Here is a 20,268-nt window from a genome sequence, read left to right as displayed (position 1 = left end):
ATCATGTGACCGAGACGAGCGTCAAGAGTGAGTCTTAGACGGATGTAACAGAGGGAATCTGGTCATTTTTTAAAAATAAAACATCGTTCAGACTTGAATATAAATAAAACGGAAATAATGTAAGTTATTTATTCTTTCTCTGCAGACTGGTACCGAATGGCCCACGGACCAGTACCGGTCCACGGCCCAGGGGTTGGGGACCACTGGTCTAGGTGTCTCTCTGGTGCATGACATTCTCCTCCTCCTCCACTCCTCGCACGCCGGACAAGAAGGAGGGTCAAACCCCAGCCTTCTCTCCAGCAGTTATGGACCAGAGGAATGGATGGGGAGGAGGGTGTGGCTGAGAGATAGCCACTCCCCCTAGGAAATGGAAGAAGGAGACCCTGCCAGGCCAGGAAAGCTCAAGGCATGCCATAAGTGTCTGAAGTTCCCAGCACTGGAACTTTAAGACATCTCCCAGGGGTTAAAACAAAAGGGCCAGAAGTGTCCTTAAGTACCTGCCAGAGCCCCTTTTGATCTGCCTTTGACTGCCCCTGCCTTAGTTTAAATAGCCTAGTGGGTTCCTCCGACCCTGTGTCAGCCCTGGGCATGGTCACCAGGTACGAGGGAACAGACAGACCACAAAGCCAGGGCTGTCTTCTGCAACTCTGCTTCAGATATGCTCCTTTCCTGGCCTCTTTCTAACAGGAGGGCCGGTTGCTCCCGGTTACACTGCCCGAAGCCCAGTAAGTAATGCTCCCGCTGCTGCCAGCCAGCAGCTAATGTTAAGAAGCTGTCCTCTGGGCCGTGTGCACAGAACTCCCAAGGCATCTAGGGGTTCCTGCTTTGAATTTTGAGGGTCTTCCTCGTGTGTCTCCGAAGTTGAACAGTTTGAATCAGACCTTGCTGGGTCCTCTCTCCTTGTCACCAGCCGTGGCCGAACAAGGGCTGGCCCTGAACTTCCGTTGGGGTCCGCCGTGCTATTCCTTCACCGCGTTCGCACCTTGCCAGCAATGAGGATGGCCCAGGTGCAGTTTGGGAGCTCGCTGTCAACCAGCATAATTGAGTGGCGGAAGTGCGAATTTCCCGTGCTGGACTGACCGTAGCAAGAGACGAGCCTGCTCCATGGACTATCAATCCAGGATCCTTTTCTGGAATCAGCTCCTTAATGCAATTAGGTTTCCTAAAATGAATTCCTTTCTCTGCCCGCTTACGAGCGAGACAAGCAGGAGCTGTGCTTTTATACTAAGTGGTTTGGCCGGCGTGCAAGTCCTCTGCCGCAGCCGGCCTCCGTGCCTGCCGGCCTAAGGACTTGCGATTCGAGTCGGATACTAACCAAGGACCTGGAGGAAATAGAGCCTACACCAGGGGTCCCCAAACTTTTTACACAGGGGGCCAGTTCACTGTCCCTCAGACTGTTGGAGGGCCAGACTATAAAAAAAATATGAACAAATCCCTGTGCACACTGCACATATCTTATTTTAAAGTAAAAAAACAAAACGGGAACAAATACAATATTTAAAATAAAGAACGAGTAAATTTAAATCAACAAACTGACCAGTATTTCAATGGGAACTCTGCTCCTCTCACTGACCACCAATGAAAGAGGTGCCCCTTCTGGAAGTGCGGTGGGGGCCAGATAAATGGCCTCAGGGGGCCGCATGCAGCCCGCGGCCGTAGTTTGGGGACCCCTGGCCTACACCGTGGGTTGGTTTTTTTGTTTTTTTGTTTGTTTGTTTGTTTTGTTTTAATGTGGCCATTAAACTTTTCCAGGGTCATTCAGACAGTGGGCAGGAGTCATCACCACAGCCTGGGTCCCTATGACCTGCTCCTGGGTCTTAATTTATAAAGGCGGCTGAGTGGTAACACAGGGAGGTCAGTGCCACTGAAAGGAAAGTTCCTTGTTACCCAGAGTTATAGAAATGAGAGGCAGACTACGCCCCACAGGACCACACAGGAAGCCACACAGCAAGGGGGCAGGAGCAAGAGCCGGGGAGAGCGAAGGCAACGGGCTTCACTGAGGACTCCCTGGGGGTTGCGGCGCCTTCACTGAGGACTCCCTGGGGGTTGCGGCGTGGGGCAGGGGCTCGGCTGGGGACTGGCCGGTTGGGGCAGTTCCAGTGGGGCCTGGGGGTGAGCGGCTGTGGCCTGTGGTCTGAGGCCTGGCCCTGGGGTGATGGGGACGGGAGAGAGCTGCTCGGTGTGTGCGAGCTTTAGATACAGGAGGTGGTTGGGAGGGGCAGTCTCTCCCCAGCCCAAGATGTCAACTCTCAGAAAATCCAGAAAATTAAAAACAAAACAAAACATGATGATACACCCCTAAATTCCAGGGACTCCTCACTTCCCACCACCTCACCCCACTTGCAGGCCACACTGGAAGGAGAGAAGCGAGCAGCCCTGAGTTCTAGTAACATCTCAGACTTGACAAACGCCAGGTACTCTCGCCTACTGTCTCATTTTCTTCTCTCTTCACTGCTTACTCCTCTCTCTCCAGATAGTGTGACCTAAGAGGTTTGCGATCAGGTCCCGATACCCTGCCGAAGGCCATCTTAGGGCCTTAAGTAACTCTAATCCTCACTTTCCTCTTCTGTTAACAATGACGAAGGGTTCAGGTCCCCTCAAACGGCTTCCAACACTAACACTCTGCAGTTTCACAGCTCCGGTCGCCCGGAGGGCTAGAATCTCCCCCTCAGCCGGGCTGAAGGCCGTGTTAGGTGATATCGCTAACGACCTAAAGGTGAACGGCGGCGATGCCCTGAAGTTAAGCGAATGGATAGGTAGGTAGGCAGGTGGATGTGTCCCAAGAAATCTCAGCGTCCCACTTAGCAATCGAGGCTCAGGAGGTAAGTCCGAGGGGGATAGCTCGCGAGCACTGGGAGGCTCCGTGAAGCTCGCTTGCTTCCTCCGCCACCTGTTCCTACTCCCAGTCTCGAATGAGCAAAAAGGTCATCTTCTGCACACGCACCCCCTGCCCAGATCTTTTTTCTTCTGAAATACGTGGGATGCATAAAATAACAAATACTGTCAGATCGCAGGTTGGGCAAATACAGAGACAGCGTTTCCAGGCTCGTTGAAAAGTAGTTGTCAGAAATATGCCATTCATTCAGAATCTCTAAGTGCTCTGTCAAGCTTTAACTTGATTAAAATTGGAAACCGCATTGCTCGAAAACCAAAGGCGGGATCGAAATCTCTTTACCGGCTCTCACATCCCGAAGCCTGGGCGTATGGATTACCCTCCGTTAATTTATGCCATCCCGGTGCCATACATTAATTTTGAATATATTTGTTGAAAATTTCCTGTAGCTTGCATTTATGGTTGTCAAAGGGGCTTTTATCTTGGGAGGGAAAAAAAATGGTGCTGGTTTTAATTACAATTCTAAATAGCTCCATAACCATCGTGAACCCCGGGCTTACATCATCTTTATGACAGCCGCGCAATTCCCGCTTTATTGATTTTGTCATTGGCTTCATTACGGTTAATGCAAACCTTTTGTGCAGACACAATTCTGGGGCTGTGCTTTTCTTTGGGAGGGGTTTGGGAGAGATGGTGTGATGGAAAGAGACCCCCCCAACCCTTCACCCGCTGCTCCCACCGAAGTGCTGACCGATGGGAGAATCGGTTCAGGAAGTACTTCCAAAGTGGCTATCCATCACAGACCCCAGGAAACCTTCGCGCTGACTCTCCGGCCCTTTCCGCCGGTCAGCGGGGGTCCGGCTCTTCTGTGTAGAAGTCCCGGGAGCTGGCATTGCTCGCTCGCTCGCTGGCAGGCAGGACTCGGGGTCGCCGCCCCAGGCCTCTGCTTAGAGGACACTCCGTGTGTGCACGGGTCACCCCTTCTTACCTTTCACATGTGCATCCAGAACCCCCCGCGCCACATCTGGCCAAGGGCACAGGACCCTCAGTATGCTGGGCTGTGTGCTGTGTCCCATGCAGAGGTCAGTCCCCCGACATGAGTCCCCAAGAAAGAACGGGGAGACTGAGACTTTGAGTGGCAAGTGTGCGCAGGAAGTTTTTCTTTAAGGATGAAAAATTAGAACTAGGGGGGTTGGAGGAAGTGTAAGAAGACACAGCCGTTTCTATCTGTCAGGCCCACGCTTCCAATGGCCAGCGACACCGAGGAGCTGGCCCGCTCGGGGAGGGAGCTGTTCCCGGGGACCTTGCGTGCGAGACCGGGGCACACCAGGCGAAATCTGCGGGTTGAGAAAACAGCGCTTTTGACCTGGAAATGAGCATTCCCCTCTCAGGTCCAACTTCAGCAGGCCCTGCTTTTCCCCAACCAAGGGTCGTGAGAGAACTGGCCCGTGGCTGTCCCTGTGACTAACAGGAGGGGGGACCCACTGTTTCTGAGACACGCCATTTCCGACCAGGAAATGAGACGACGCAGAGGCAGCCAGAGCAGCCGCACCCCCCATTTCTAACCCTGTAAACACCTGGAAGCCTGAGAGAGCTGGGCTGGCCCCACCGAGGGACTGCTGTGTGACCCTCTGTGCGACAGGCACCGCGGGGGCCTTCTAAGCACTGAGCACGGTGCGCTTCCGTGAAGCAGGCTGGCGGAAGTTAACACCACACTTCATTCATACTTGTGTGTGTGTGGGGGGGGCTGTCTGTTGTGACCTACTATTGAAACCTCCAGTGCATTAGAGCATCCCCATCCTAACTGTTCTCGACGATGGGAAGCTCATATTTGCATTCTCAACACACTGTACTGAAAATCAAGTCCACAGCGCCTGTAACAACACAGGGAGCAAAGCCTCGCGTGAGAACTGGGGGGCTGCGGCCCCGCGTGGCGGCTTGGGGTGGGGGCGGGAGGCTGACCCTGACAAATCACCTGCTCCGCACCTTTGTTCTACTGACAGGAAAATGTGAGCCCAGAGAGGTCCCAACCCAGCAAGGTCAAAGGTCCTGGTCGTTTGATTCCCGAGCAGACTGTTTTTATTAATTGATTTATTCACTCACTGTGCTGCACTATCTTAGATAACACTGCACTGCTGGCAGAGGAGGAAAAGGGGACAGCTCCGTCTCTCCCTCTCTCCTTTCCGCGGCGCCCGCCCGCTGTGCTCATCCTCCGTTCCTCATGAAGTGTATGTAAGCCACGTCCTGCCTCCCTTTTCGGGAATCGGGGGAGGGGTTAGGCTCCAACCTCAGCTCTGACACAGCAGCTGAAAAGCAGCCGCCCCAACAGCAGACCAGGGACAGTGGCCCCAGCCCTGGTGGAGCTGGCCCTCAGCCCGTGCCCAGGTGGGAGCCGTCTGGGGCGGGGACGGAGAGGGGGGGACTTTGACTTCTGGCCCTTTCTCTCTCCTCTGTTCTTCTGGCCTCTTCCTTCCGGTCCAACTTTTTTGGATTTGTCCAGTTCAGGGAGACCAATGAGACTGCTCCAAACTGTCCTGTGAGAGTTTGGAATTACACAGTAGGGAAACGACCCCCGCCCAGGCGCACATACACACGCAGTTTCACTTGGCCCCTCCCCGGGAGCCGGGCCCACAGGGTGCTCATCACCCACCCAGACCAGAGGCCGGGCAGGGAAGAATGTCTGATCAGAGACACTTCTCTCATGGCCCCGAAGGTAACAGGCAGGCAAAGAACCGATCTGAGCTGAGGAAAAGCAAAAAAAAAAAATGAAGTCAGCTTCTGACCTGCAAATACGTTCTACCGAGTTATCAGCGCAGCACCCACGGAGGGAGGGAGCAGGCAGAGGTGTGGAAAGCACAGAACACTTATCGGGGTGATCACTCAGTGAGTTATATAATATATCATCACTGGGGTGCACCCTTGAAACCAGGATAGCATTGTATGTCAACTGTAATTAAAAAATAAAAAATGTTTTAAATTTAAAAAAAGAAGAGAGAGAGAGAGAGAGTGGCTAATCCCATACATTTTATATTTGACTTGGGAGTGGAGCAGGTGACGTTTCCCTCTTCCATCAGTTTTACCGACCTCATTCTCTTTGCTTAAACCAGTTTTATTTTGTTCCTGCGTGTGGAGTGATTGGCAGTTTCCCCAAAGCAAGCTAGGAGGGTTTTAAAACTTGCTGTAAATAATCCCCCAAAGTAGGCGCCCTGAGTCCCACCGTGTGGCTCTCCTCCGTTCTCACTGTTTTTGAAATGCCAACATACTTCTTGTCACATCGGACAGATTTCAGTTTGCTGCTGGATGGTGCCTCATAGAAGATCTGGCCCTGGGCTACCCCGCCTTTGTCTGTGATGTCGTCACAGGGCAGTTCCCCTCACGGTGTCAATCTCTCAGAAAGGTCTTCCTTGTCACAGAAAGAGGGGGCTCCTCTGAATTTACCTTTTTTTTTTTCTATTTGCAAGAGAGAAAGACAGACAGGAAGGAGAGAGATGAGAAGCATCAATTTGTAGTTGTGACACTTTAGTTATTTATTGATTGCTTCTCCTATGTGCCTTGACCAGAGGATCTCCAGCTGAGTCAGGGACCTTTTGCTCAAGCCAGCGACCTTGGGCTCAAGCCAGTGACGTTAGGCTTCAAGCCAGCATCCTTTGGGCTCAGGCCAGTGACCATGGGATCATGTCGATGATCCCACGCCCAAGCCAATGACTTTGGCTGGGCTTCAAGTCAGCATCCTTTGGGCTCAGGCCAGTGACCATGGGATCATGTCGATGATCCCACACGCAAACCAGCAATCCTGCTCTCAAATTGGTCAGACTGTGTCCAAGCCAGTGGCCTCGGGGTTTCAAACCTGGGGCCTCAGCCTCCCAGGTCAACACACTACCCATTGTGCCAACACCAATCTGGCCAGAATTCACCATTTTAAAGTGGACAGTTCAGTGGCGCTTAGTATATTCACAGTGTTGTCTGACCATCATTCTCCTCTAGAACATTTCATCCCCTCCGAAAGGAGACCCCATATCCTTAGGCAGTCATTCCCCAGTCCCCTTTCACCCCCGGTCCCCGGCAACTTCTGATCTGCTTTCTGTTTCTATAGATCAGCTGGGTGTTTCACATAAGTTGGAACCATGCGATAGGTATGCCCTTTTGTGGCTCATCCTGTCACTCAGCATAACGTTGTCAAGGTTCATCCATTTGTAGCATGTATCAGTATTTCACCCCTTCTATGCCTGAGTAATATTCCACCCTGGGTATGCACCACAACTTGTGTCTCCATTCACCCACGGGCGCACATCCGGGGTGTTTCTGCCTTTTGGCTGCTAAGAACGAGGTGCTGCGAGCATTTGTGGACGAGTTTTTGCCTGCACGCCTGTTTCAGTTCTTCTGGGGCTCTCCCCTCTCGGTAGACTCGCTGGGTCAGCAGGTAACTCTGTGTTGTACTCTTTGAGCGACCCCCAAATTCTCTTCCAGAGCCGCTGCAGCATGTTGCTTTCCCACCAGCGGCGGAGGAGGGTCCCGATCGCCACACTTCCTCGCCGGCTTGCTCTCCATCTTTTTTATTCCAGCCGTCCCAGTGGGTGTGGGGTACCTAACCGGGACCCCCTGGGGTTTGGCACTGAGCGCCTCCTACGTGCCAGACACTGCGGGGCAGATGCCATTGTGAGCAAGACCAATCCCGCCCCTGCCCTCCTGTGGTCGGAGGGTCGGGCACGCGTCCTCCATTAGAAGTGATAGGGCGGATGGAGACGCTGGCCTTTTCCGGGAGGACCGCAGCTCTGCACGTTAGCAGGACTGCCCACGTGCTGGGTTTTGATGTGCCTTTTTTCAGCAGTTAATTACAGGGACCTCGATATCCTCCTTACACTGAGCTTACAGGACACGTTTTAATTGGCTTCTGCTCCTGCAAAGATAGCTTTGAGTGACGCCTTGCTAATGGCCACTGACCCTGCGTGGCCTAGTGTGCGACCCGGTTTGCGCTGCCCAGTAGTTTCAGGACCCGTGGCTTGTACACCTTTGGAAGACAAGCCTGTGTCACCGTGAGGAAGGTCAGACCCAAGGCGGACTAACTAAAATCTGTGCTGTTTGCCACTTGCCTGGAGTAGGGCGATGGTGAAAGGCATACCCGGGGAAAACACCATATCCTGGGTGTGCCTTTTCCCTGCTCACGAAAGCACGATGCCGTCCAGCCTGGTCAGGAGGCCCCCCTTCATGTCCCAATAGGTGACCAGTTGTCTCCCTAGGGTGTGGGGTAGGTGCCTGCCCATCCTCCAAGCAACTGGAACTAAAATCAGTGATCCTGGGAATCCCAGGGAATCTGATGGAGAGACACACCGGGGACAATGAGGGGACATTGTGGAGTATACTGCCTTCACCTACCATCCCCTGGGTAAGAATGCTTGCAAGTCAATGAAAGCAACAAAGTCCCAGTGACAAATGCCAAAACAAAACTTTTTTTTTTTCACCAGCTTCCTCCCTCCTGAGATAACTGAGTTAGACCATGGCAGTCATATTATACAGTGTGTCCGTAAAGCCATGGTGCATTTTTGACCGGTCACAGGAAAGCAACAAAAGACGATAGCAATGTGAAATCTGCACCAAATAAAAGGAAAACTCTCCCAGTTTCATACCTATTCAGTGCAGTTCAATGTGGGCTCACGCACATATTTTTTTGGGCTCCTTAGGTAGCTATCCCGTATAGCCTCTACAGACTCGTCACTGACTGATGGCCTACCAGAACGAGGTTTCTCCGCCAAACTGCCGGTTTCCTTCAACTGCTTATCCCACCGACTAATGTTATTCCTATGTGGTGGCGCTTCGTTATAAATGCACCAATATTCACGTTGCACTTTGGTCACGAATTTGAATTTAGCGAGCCACAGAACACACTGAACTTTCCTCTGTACCATCCACATCTCGACTGGCATGGCTGTGGGCTGCCTCTCTGTATACATGGTGTTACGTCATCATCTGCGCATGTGCACATGCTGCCACATCATCCTACAGAAACTGGGAGGGTTTTCCTTTTATTTGGTGTGGATTTCACATTTCTGTCATCTTTTGTTGCTTTCCTGTGACCGGTCAAAAGTGCACCATGACTTTACGGACACACTGTAGTTTCCCCGCCTCTGTTCTTGGAAAGTCAGAGACAGGTGGGACACCACAGTGGCAGAGCCCCGAGGCGCTCGGATCGGGAACACAGGTTTGAACCCGACGTCCTGATGCGTTAGCTGAGTTCTCCGGATGAGGCTCCACAACCTCTCTGGACCCCGGCCTCCTCGTCTGTCTGAGGCCAGTGCTGCTGCTGCTGCACAGTAAGTGCCCTCAGGGAGGGACGACCACAGGGCCAGGAGGGCTTGGAAGGAGGCGTGCATCTCGCTTGAGTTTGTACAGGGTGATATCCTAGAGGATGTGGCCTCTGCGGACGGCCTTGATGGATGGGAAGGGATTCCCCCAAGGAGAGGAAGGGAGAGGACCAGCCGGCGTACATGAGACCTGAGACATGCCAAGCGCTGGGTACCTCTGCCTATTGCGGAGAGGGCTGTGGATCGCCGCCATGCTGAGGAATCCGGACGGTTTGCAGAGACGCGTGTGTAGTCGCTGTGAGTGTGAGAGAGCCGGGTCCGGAGCCGAGCTCAGAGATGAAACTCTCTCTCTTTTTTTTTTTTTTTTCTGAAGCTAGAAACGGGGAGAGACAGACTACCGCATGCGCCCGACTGGGATCCACCCGGCACGCCCACCAGGGGGCGACGCTCTGCCCCTCCGGGGCGTCGCTCTGCCATGACCAGAGCCACTCTAGCACCTGGGGCAGAGGCCAAGGAGCCATCCCCAGCGCCCGGGCCATCTTTGCTCCAATGGAGCCTTGGCTGCGGGAGGGGAAGAGAGAGACAGAGAGGAAGGAGAGGGGGAGGGGTGGAGAAGCAGATGGGCGCTTCTCCTGTGTGCCCTGGCCGGGAATCGAACCTGGGACCTCTGCACGCCAGGCCGACGCTCTACCACTGAGCCAACTGGCCAGGGCCAGAGATGGAACTCTCAAGGCCTCACTTGCCCTTTCTGTAGAATGGGGGTCGGGTTGTCATGAGCCCCAACCGAGATGAGACAGTGAAGATGCCCGGCTCAAGGCTAGGCACCTAAAATGGTAGATAGATACTACGTCCAGTTATTATTGCGACGGACAGTTTATAGTGTAGGGAGTCATTGAAGGCCTATGCACGGAATAAGGAGTGGTAAGATTAAGAAATTATACACTAAAAAAAAAAAAAGAAAAGAAATTATACACTATAGATCAGTGGCCGGCCAACTCATGAGTCAACAGAGCCAAATATCAACAGGACAACGATTGAAGTTTCTTTTGAGAGCCAAAATGTTTAAACTTAAACTATATAGGTAGGTACATTCCTTATCGAGGTAGCGCCCGCACGTGGTATTTTGTGGAAGAGCCACACTCAAGGGGCCAAAGAGCCGCGGTTGGCTGACCACTGCTGTAGATGACGGTATGGCACTTGACTCTCTTAGGTGCTCCCTGCGTTCTTTGATCGGTGTTTACTGGAAGATGAGCACCATGTCAACTCTGCCGCTACTCTCCTTTAGTGGCTCTCGCCTGTGGGAATTGTAAATATGGGCCCATTAACATCATTCTCCCGGTGAGAGGAGTAATTTGTACTTGGTGTAGGTTTTTGATGGCTTCTCACATTTTAATCTCCGATCAGCTGGCGAAGTACAAAAAGCATGCGAGTCTGAACCGCTGGCCCTCCGTTTAGAAAGCGTATATTGAATATCTCAAATAATAGGTTCTTTGGTCTGGGACGGAAGAAGAGGGATGAAGAGACAGGCTCCAATCACGGGAAGATCTGAGTAAGAGGAACAGGCGCTCCTGCTTGAACGTCTCATGAGAAATTGACCTCAGGCCACGCGGCTGCAGAGCCAAAAGAGACTTGAGAGATTCTGTGAGATGAGTTCCTGTATTTAATATTATTGATTTCAGAGCAGAGAAAATTAAGCCGGGCCACACACACATTTGCAGAGTGCATACATTTCATGACCTGCGTACTCAGAACTTCCGCTCGGGTTAAGTGATCTTATCTCCATCTTACAGGTGGAAGTGCCCAGACCCACGGTCACGGATGGCGCCCAAGTCCCGTTAGGCCACTTTGACAAAGTACCACCAGCTGGTAGCTCACACACATCAGAGATTTGTTTCTCACAGTTCTCGAGTCTAGAAAGTCCAAGCTCTGGGCACTATCTGCTGAGGGCCTGCTTCCTGGAGGGCGGTTCGCTGTCACGGCACATGGCGAAGGGGCTTTCTTTCCTAAGGGCACTAATCCTGTCCTAAGGACTCTGCCTTCAGAGCCTGGTGAAGTCCCAACGGTACCACCTCCTAATGCAATCATCATATAAATGTCACACAAACATTCAGTTCTGCCCCAGCTCTCCCCTCAAATTCATGTTCTTCTCACATGCAAATATATTCATTCTGTCTCAATAGAGCCAACTCATTCCAGCATCATCCTGAAAGTCCACAGCGGCGGCTAAAGGCCATCTACATCAGGCGTGGTGCGATCCGGGGCATATCCACTCTGAGGCGGACTGTGGCGGGGCGGGCACAGGACGGGCACTTTCGTGCCGACCGGGAGAACTAGGAAAGAGTAAGGAGTGACAGGTGCCCGGCGAGCCCAAACCGTGAGGCTCGAGAATGATCTCTGACTCGATGCTGTGCCCTCCGGGATCACGGCGGGGGGGGGGGGGGGGGAGGACAGATGTGAATCACTTTGTTCAGAAGGCTACAAATTCACAGGCGCTGTAGTCTCCCGTTTTATAAAATGGGTAGCTCATGCCAAGAGCCTCCAGAAGGTTAGTATGGGTTGGAAAGGTGAGTCAACTCAAGAAAGTCTTCAGTTGCTCCCTATGATTCTCATAAAGGGAAATAAAGATCTTTCATGGTGTCAGGAGGCCACCCCTGCCCTCCTCTGATGCGCCCTCCATGCCGGGCCCGGGAGAGAGATTGTGACCGAGACCCGGCTGGTGCCTGCCGCTTAGGGGCCTGTGTTTGAATGACAAGCAGCACCCTGCCTGGGCTCCAGCGCCCGCAGCTGTTGCAGTCTGGGGAGGGATTCTCTGCTCCGGCCGCTGCTTCCTGGGCATACCCACGCGGCTGGAACACTTTATCCCTAGAGTCCAAAGGGGAAATTTCTGGAAACCCCCAGGAGGGTGAAAAAAAAATGTATAAACTCACTACAGTTTATGCTGGTTGGTTTATATTAAAGGGAGGCATAGTAAAAACAGAGATGTGGAGGTAACCTTTAAAAGGGCTATTAACACAAGCACATTACATCTTTTCAGTGTCTCTCTCACTCCTCCCCAGCCCCGGGGAGGAGCCCCAGCTGGTTATCACTCAAGAGGGTAGCTAGGGAAACCAGGAACCTGCCCCAATCGCTATGGAGACAGACTTTTATTTGTTTGGCCCCTTGAGTATTCATAGCATCCTCAAGGCCTCCGAGTAAAGCAGGCTAGATACCGCTTACAAAGGGATGTTCATTCTCAGAGCAGGCACCCTGGAACGTGTCAGCTACGCTCCGGGCTCCCACCCGCCTGGCTGTAGGTGTGTTTGCAAAGGAACGGCCTGACGTACAGGAGTAGATGCGGCGAGAAGCGTTGTAGAGCCCACGTAACTGAACAGCCAAGTTTATGAATCATCCTAAGAGTTAGGGAACGGGCTGTGGAGAATCTGTTTCCAATGGAGTCAGCTCCGGGGGGGTGGGGGGTGGGGTAAGAGGTGAACGTGCCTCGAAGCTGGCCCAGGACTGATGAGCTTCCCAGGAACTTGGAAGCTTTGAGGCTCAAACAGGAAAAGCTCCAGGTAACCCTTGGCCGGTTGGACACTCCCAGGTACAAAGCCCTTTGGGCCCTAATAACAGGTTGACTGACACAAGAAAGAGAGCGATTCAAGGCGAGCCAGTCTGGGAACCTGAGAGCACATTTTGCAAACAGTCACCAAGTTCTGTTGGTCCCTTGGTCTGAAAGTTGCAGGGAAACAAAAGAAACTCTCCCATCAGGAAGACGGGGTGTTTTCATTTGCTTTGCTTTTTATTGGTTGTTTGGGGGGGGGGGTGTTATTTATCTAGAAACGCCAAGAATTCTGTTGCAAATTGACACTTGTCCAAAATGAACGAGAGCTCAGCGTCATCCGTGCTGCAGTCGGTTTTCCGGGCTCCTGGCCCTGGCTTTTTTTATTTTTATTTTTTGCAGCACAAGTTCACTTCCAGCTCCCCAACACATCGGAAATGATGTCAGCACAGAGTGGAGTGACTGCCGCTTCCCAGCGACGCATACAATGCCCCTTTCTTCTCCAAGCACTGGTGTGCCCCTCTGGTGCTAATCCGTCCCCTGTGTTTGCACATGGCAGGGCTCCCTTTCGCGAGCATCTACTGGAGCGGGCACAGTTCTTCTCCTGCTGAGACGTGGCACATGTTGAACAGTAACATGTTACATACTAAATAAAGGTATCACGCGAGCCACTCGGCACAGTACGCATAACGACACTTGTTAAAGTAGAGGCATGCCTCAGTTCTTTTTTTTTTTTAATATTTTATTTATTGATTGATTTTTTTAGAAAGAGAGGAGTGAGAGAGAGAGAGAGAGAGAGAAGGGGGAGGAGGAGGAAGCATCAATTCCCATGTGCCTTGACCAGGCAAGCCCAAGGTTTCAAACCGGCAACCTCAGTGTTCCAGGTTGACACTTTATCCCACTGTGCCACCACAGGTCAGGCACATGCCTCAGTTCTTAACTAAAGTCTAGGCAGGATGTTCTGATCCAAGAGCTCAATTCACCCAGGGCTCTGTCCTTTACCAAGCCTTGAGAATGCTTAGCCACCACTCGCTTACCTGAATGAATCCATAAACGTGACTGGATACAGGTGCATTAAATTTCGGCAGTCAACAGTCACCTTACCTGTTTTATAATACGCATTTGGACTTACCGTGCATATGGTAGGACGAGATTACATGTGATTACTGGGTAGGAGAAATAGGCAGGAAGTTGTCGATTCTATAGACAGGAACCTTTGTGGACACATAAATAATTCATGGCTCAGTAAACATCTCTATATGCATGTATCCTTGGGTCTGGTGGGCAAGTGTACAAAACGTGCAAAATAATAGATTCACCTCTGTTTTTTTGCTCATTTGAGATGCCGTTTTAATGTGGAATTACATAAGCCGCTTAATGATGAGACATAGTGACAATTCATTAGCAGACCGCAGCTTAGATCAAGTGTTTGACTTGCTACAAAGTGTAACCAGTGCTCAATTACATGAAGTGTGTGCATTTCTTTTGAACATAATATTTTTCCTTTATTGCCAGTTAAAATAACCTTGAGTTTTTGTTTCTTTTTTTTTCTTTTGAAGACCCTAGCAGCAGCAAATGCTTCCATAATTTGTTCTTCAGTAATGATTCTTTTTAGAATGCTAAACTGTCATATAAAAAAAAACCACCTTCAGAATTGCTACGAGGTCCTCTTGTTTTCTGCTTAAAGAACAACTGGGTAATGGGGGAGAAAAGAAACAGCATGTCCAGGCTGTTTCATGTTTTATCTTCTGGTTTATTTTAAGAAAGCAGGACTTCCCCAGGTATTTGTTCAGTGCAGAGAAAGGAGTACACTTCAAAAAAGTATATGCATGAACATCTATATTTCATCAAAAACAAATTCAAATTAGTTTTTAGAATTATCTTACACTGTTTAAGATCACTGAGATGTGGAAACTGTAGGCAATAAATCTCCTTCCACATAGTTTCCAAGCCTGTCTTACACTTGGTTCTCTATCCCTGGTACCTGATACAGTGTGAACATCTAATAAGACTCAATGGCTCTTATCGGTTAATTAATTGTTGGATTCCGAGACCACGGACTTGCTTTGAATTTCTAGTAAGGCTTTTCCCTTGGTGCATTTCATGCAGAAGGCCTTTTGCTAGTTTTGTGTATTTTGTGTAGATAGTTTTGCTCAGAAATGAGCAAACTGTTTTAACTCCAGAGAGGTGCTGAACCCTCACCACTTCCCTCATCCGGCGTGAGGAGGATGGCAGCGACTTTAGCCGCAGCCCCAGAGAGAAACGCTGCCCCTGGACTGAGGGCCCAAAGCGACAGCACCCCAAGGCTCCCTTCAACCATCCATGGGCCGAGGTGCCTGGGGGCCCCACAGCATCTGGATGTGAAGCGAACATCTGGATGGATGTGCCCTGGCATGTAGACCTTGCACATAGATAACTAGTTGGGAATTCTACATTTCTTTCAGATCTCCATAGCTTGTTTCTGGAGATTTCTATTTTCAAGGTGTTTCTAATACATCATTGGAATCATGGAATTTTCTTTTCTTCTTCCCTCCCTTCCTCCCTCCCTCCCTTCCTTTCTCCCTCCCCCCTCTCCCTCCCTCCCTCCCTCCCTCCTTCCCTCCTTTCTTTCTTTCTTTCTTTCTTTCTTTCTTTCTTTCTTTCTTTCTTTCTTTCTTTCTTGTGATGGCTGGGAGGTAGGTAGATTGCTCTTAACCCTTTGAGTAGTGAGATTTTTTTTTCATGCTCGCTGACCCCTGGGAACGAGGGTTTTTTTTTATCAAAAAATGAAATTAGTTCCAGTTCCAGTTTTATTAACTTAAAATCATATTTGTTTGGTAACCAATTTATGGAAACAAGAAGAACATAACATTTGCCTTTCTTTAATGTTGCCTTACACATTTTTAAAATAAATCTATTTTACTTTCTGGATGGTCAGGAGGTATGAGGACATCCATGAACGTAAGAACTACTCAGAGGGTTAATACTGTAATGAGGGGTTTTTAAAACCCTTTTTAAGGATTGAGATAGACTTCAGATTTTTGAACCACAAAAAAATAGGGTCTATCCTGCCTCCACTATGAACTTTGACATTGTGGTTGAAAGAGGTGAACTGTGACAAAGCACACTAGTGGAAGAGGGACCTTATGAAGGCGCCACCTCCCTGCTGCTGAGTGTGTAGTTTATTCCGGGTCCTCACTCAGGCGGGATTTTCTTCCTGACTTGTTTGTAGTTTCTGGGTATAAAAACACAGTAGCCGGGAAGCCCCTCTCGGGGAGCCCGCCTCGAGTTCTTGTCTGAGGACTCCTTTCAAAATGGACCGCGGGATCCTTTTCGCACTCACATTGTTTGCCGAAACCCGAGCTGCCCAGGGAAATGAGAGCAGTTAATTTAATATCAAGAACGTTTTGGGGCTTCTGAGCTTATTATTCACAGGCAGGAGTGTGTAAATCAGATTGAGGATTCTGAACAGAGCGGAGGACAATCCAAGTTGCCTCCAAGAGAGAGCCAGCCTGTCTGCCATCCACACCCTTCCTGCTCTGCGCCCTTCCTCACCCCGAGCCATAGAAATCTCACTTTATTCCTAGTGTCCTCCCCAGATGGTCCGCCGCAGAGGTCTGCGTGGCAGAAAGACAGCAAGCACCCTCTGAGGCCATACAGGGGCTGCTGGGCCATTGGGTCTTCATTGCAGAGGGGCCTTAGGGTCACAGCCAGCACAGGGCTGTGAAAGCTCAGGGCTCAGAGCTTTCTCCCATGTCGTCTGAGCCCAGCCCTGCCACGCTTTCAACAGCAGGACTCAGTCTGCAGCCCTCCGTGACCGGCTCTGACGTCCCCAGCACTGTGCCAGCCACTGGCCTAGGTTATTTCGTGTGTTGAGGAGAAAGGGGTCAGTAGCCGTGTGAAATGCACTTCTTATTACCAAGGGAAAATGGAAAGAGCGCTGGCAGGCCCCCTGAGACAGCTGAGCGCTCTCTGCCCCGTTCCCAAAGTTCCCACTGAACAGGCCTCCTGAGGACTGGCGTGTTGTGTGGTGTGGCGGGTGGGCTGTGTTGATTTGTTTTGGAGAGGACCTTTGAAAAAGGCACAGTGCAGACCTTTGACCCGAGAGTTTGGAGCACACTTCGGCGACCTCTGTCAGCGTCCAGAATCGAGTTGCTAAGTCACCGGCTTTGGCCTTAGCTCCGGGAGGTGCTGCGTGGCCAGCAGCACCCCACTCCTGACACCCTCACAGAAACGCCGGCTCACGTTTCCTGCCCCTCCCTTCCCCTGCGCGTGGGGACCATCTTCGGTGTGTCTGCGAGGTGCTTTTGAAAGACAAAGAAGCCTGGTCTGGACCAAGTGTGTGTATTTACTGTGTTTTAGGGACCTGGCTTATTTGCAGGACAAATCAGGAGTGACGGCAGACAACTGATGAGCTTCTTACAAATGCACGGATACTCAGCGCCGTGAACTCACCTAATAGCTGGGAGGTGAAGTGAGTTGGGGTTTTGTTTGCCCAATGGGACCGTCGTCATAGGCCCTGCGCCCTGTCGGCTCAAGTAACGCTCCGTACACCTTGGGGAAGAGTCTGACGACGGAGCCGGTGTAAAGTGTTTATCTGCGGTTGGGAGGAAAGGGGACCATCTTGGTGGTAATAAATAAATGTCTTCTAGAAAAGCACACTTACACATAAATATTTTAAATTTTGATACACTTTGCACGTTCTAAATTGGTCTATAAAACACACCCACGGAGAGGCTTATATTAAAGCTCAGTTTTCCCACCACTGATAAACAACGAGGTGTCAGCTCGCGCAGCCCACCGAAGATATTTAAACGTCGTGTAATTGAGGATGTACTGGACAGCTCTGCTTTCGGCCCTGTAGTGACTGGGGTCCTCTGAGACCTTTGGTCCCCACCACTTGAGCATCCTGGTTGCAGGACCCCGATGGGACACTGAGCAGTGGATTTTTTTTTTAAAAAACCTTTTCTACATCTCATTTCCCTACACCTTTTATAATCTCTTTCTACCACTTCATTTTTTTGTGTGTTTGTTTCTTTCTATGACTTTTCTCTTCTCCTCTGCACACTGCCTTCTTTCTGTGTAAAATTCTATCCACTTAGATTTTCCTGTTGGGTTCACAGCCCTCTCAAAGAGAAAGAGAATAGAAACCTTTTCAACAAATCCAGCAAATAAATAATGCTCTAATAGCAGGGACCTCTCTAAACTGTCTGCACGAAAGGAGATGTGCCACAAAGGCCATCGCTCCCCGCTCCCCCGACTCCCTGTTTGATGATTTAGATACTTTGCTACTTCCGTGGACGGTGCCGTTTTTGCCGAATTCAGCATGTTCATCCAACAGTTTCTTGGAGCCAAGAGCCGGCTCCGCCGCATTTCTGCTTGGTAAGGTTTGGTAGCCTTGGCGTGGGGCAGGGGTTGTTGATTCATCGGCCCTTAAACTAATAAATCTAGAAGCTGGGCAGCTAGTACCAGGCTCCCTTAATAGAACCTTTGCAGGAAATTGGCGGCCTGGCACTTACGGGAAATCTACGGAAAGGACGCTCAGCAAACTCAGGTCAGGAGAGACTCCAGAGGCAGTAGGAACGGAGGGAGCTCTGAGAGTCCTTGGGAGGGGACACCTGCAAGAACTCTGAACGCCACGTATGGAACTCGTCCACCTGAAAAGGGCATTTCTGCTTCCCGACCCACGTCCTGTTCATCACTGCCTTCTAAATGCCTAGTATCTTGCATCACAAGCATCTGCTGAGATGAGGCAGTCCCTCATAATAGCGAGGCAGGGCCCATCTGCTGTGAGGCGCTAATCCCTCTAATTGTACGTATTGCACTTACGCGGTCCTGCATCTGTAAGTTTTTTCAATGATAACAGGATTTCCATTTTAATTTCGCCTCTAGCGGACCGTAGAACGCTCCGCGAGGGCCACCCCGCACAGTTTCTGAGACCTCTGTGGCGGAGAGTTATCTTGGGCTAGAGATGAGCGCCAGTGAGGAACGAAAATTCCAGCATCAGAGGGTCCCTCCACCTCAGAGGGGCTGATGTATGTTTTCTGAGACAAAGGAAAGGAGAAGGCGTCTGTAAGGGAGTCTGTTGGTACAACCATTCTTTGTGTGCCAGCCCCCCCCCTGCCCCCCGCGTGCCACCCCCAAAGACCACGGTGGATTCTGCACACAAAATTCAATTGACAATCTGGTGCTAATAACCACTTCCTGTGTAGCATCCTCTTTCAGAAATCAAAGGAGTTACATCTAACATGTGACATTTAAGTTGGAATGTGGTCATGGTAAATATCCCAACACACATCAGCTGCATTGGGATCGAGAGATGACAGTATCTATTTATCTTTTGCCTAAAATGCCTCCGGTCCCCAATGAGACCGTGTATCGGTCACAGGATCTTTTTAAAAGACATTAATTTTTTTTTTTTTTCTGTTCGAGAGATGGGAAAGGGGAATAAAAACCGAGTCCCGAAATAGGTGCATTTAATTCTCCCCACTTTCAAGGGAAGTGGTGCATCTTTAAGGCCATAAGGATATTCCTCTCCGCCCCCTGCCCCCCAATCAGGAACGCTTCTATCAATGGATTTCTTTAATGTCGATGATGGTTGGTGCATTTTGAGGGAATCTGTGTTTAGTCAGAAAATACTTCAATAGAATGACCTACCAGATGGGCCCCACAACAAAGCACACAGGCATCAAACCACCACAGACATGTGGTGCTTAGAATAATAAAAAGACTATAAAATTAGATTAGTTGAGTCTAATTTGGAATTGGTATATTCCCCATGCACCCTTGCCGCTCTTGGGCAGATAAAGCCTTGAGATTTAGCACTGTGTCAGGACGGCAACTTCCAGTAAAAGGGAGCCGGGGAGAGGGAGACAGGGAAAAAAGCATTCTGGGAGGTCTCGGAGGGCAGAGCAGTGACCTCCAATGATTTACAGGCCTTTAGCTTAATGAAATTGTTTCAGTGACATGACGGTAAGAGCTCGTAATGGATTGGATGCCCTAATGTAATGAAATTACTCCCTTCTGCCTAAAAAAAAAAAAAAAATGCGCAATTAATATTTACTGAGATCTGACAGCCTCGGTGCGCTCGCCTGTGTAGTTCTCTCAGACCGTCAGAGAGGAGAGACGGAGCAGCGTGGCAGACGGGCTGGCTCTGCGGGAGCTCCCGGCGGGGACGAGCAGAGCCGGCGAGGGGCGGAGGGACAGGCGCTCGGGGGCCCGGCCGCCCGCTCGGCTCCTCTCCTCGCCGCGGCCCCCGCTCAGCCTTCACGCTCTCCCCCCTTGCTTTCCCACAGGCAACTGGACAACAACCACATCAGCTGCATCGAAGATGGAGCCTTCCGAGCGCTGCGCGACCTGGAGATCCTGTGAGTCGATTTTTTGCGGCCGCTGCCCTGGGTGCGTGCGCGTGTGTGCGTGTCGGTGCGGAGGGAGAGCAGGGGGAGTGTGTGTGCAGGGGGTTCCGTGTGGGTGCGCTTCTGGGTCTGCGGCTGCTGCGGCAGCGCTCTCGGAACTGGGAGCCGGGGGACCCCTCCGGCTCACCTTGGCCAAAGTGTTCGCAGGCAGCAAAGTGAGATTTCTCACCTCCTGGAAACTGGGGCTCCTGCTAATTAAGTCTC

The 20,268-nt window shown here is 50.9% G+C and overlaps 1 protein-coding gene across 2 annotated transcripts in view; it reads left to right on the top strand.

The window, feature by feature from the left end:
- SLIT3 (slit guidance ligand 3) overlaps positions 1–20,268 on the top strand; it is a 606,305-nt gene that overhangs the window by 416,438 nt on the left and 169,599 nt on the right. For both annotated transcript variants that reach the window (XM_066273226.1, XM_066273228.1), the window contains exon 6: positions 19,945–20,016. In XM_066273226.1, the coding sequence (XP_066129323.1) occupies positions 19,945–20,016 (72 nt within the window). The remainder of the gene's footprint in view (positions 1–19,944; positions 20,017–20,268) is intronic.

The sequence above is a fragment of the Saccopteryx bilineata genome, chromosome 4 (genome assembly GCF_036850765.1).
Source record: "Saccopteryx bilineata isolate mSacBil1 chromosome 4, mSacBil1_pri_phased_curated, whole genome shotgun sequence".
Lineage (NCBI taxonomy): Eukaryota > Metazoa > Chordata > Mammalia > Chiroptera > Emballonuridae > Saccopteryx > Saccopteryx bilineata.
The sequence above is the reverse complement of the archived record's forward strand: the minus strand, read 5'-3'. Positions and strand labels throughout refer to the sequence as shown.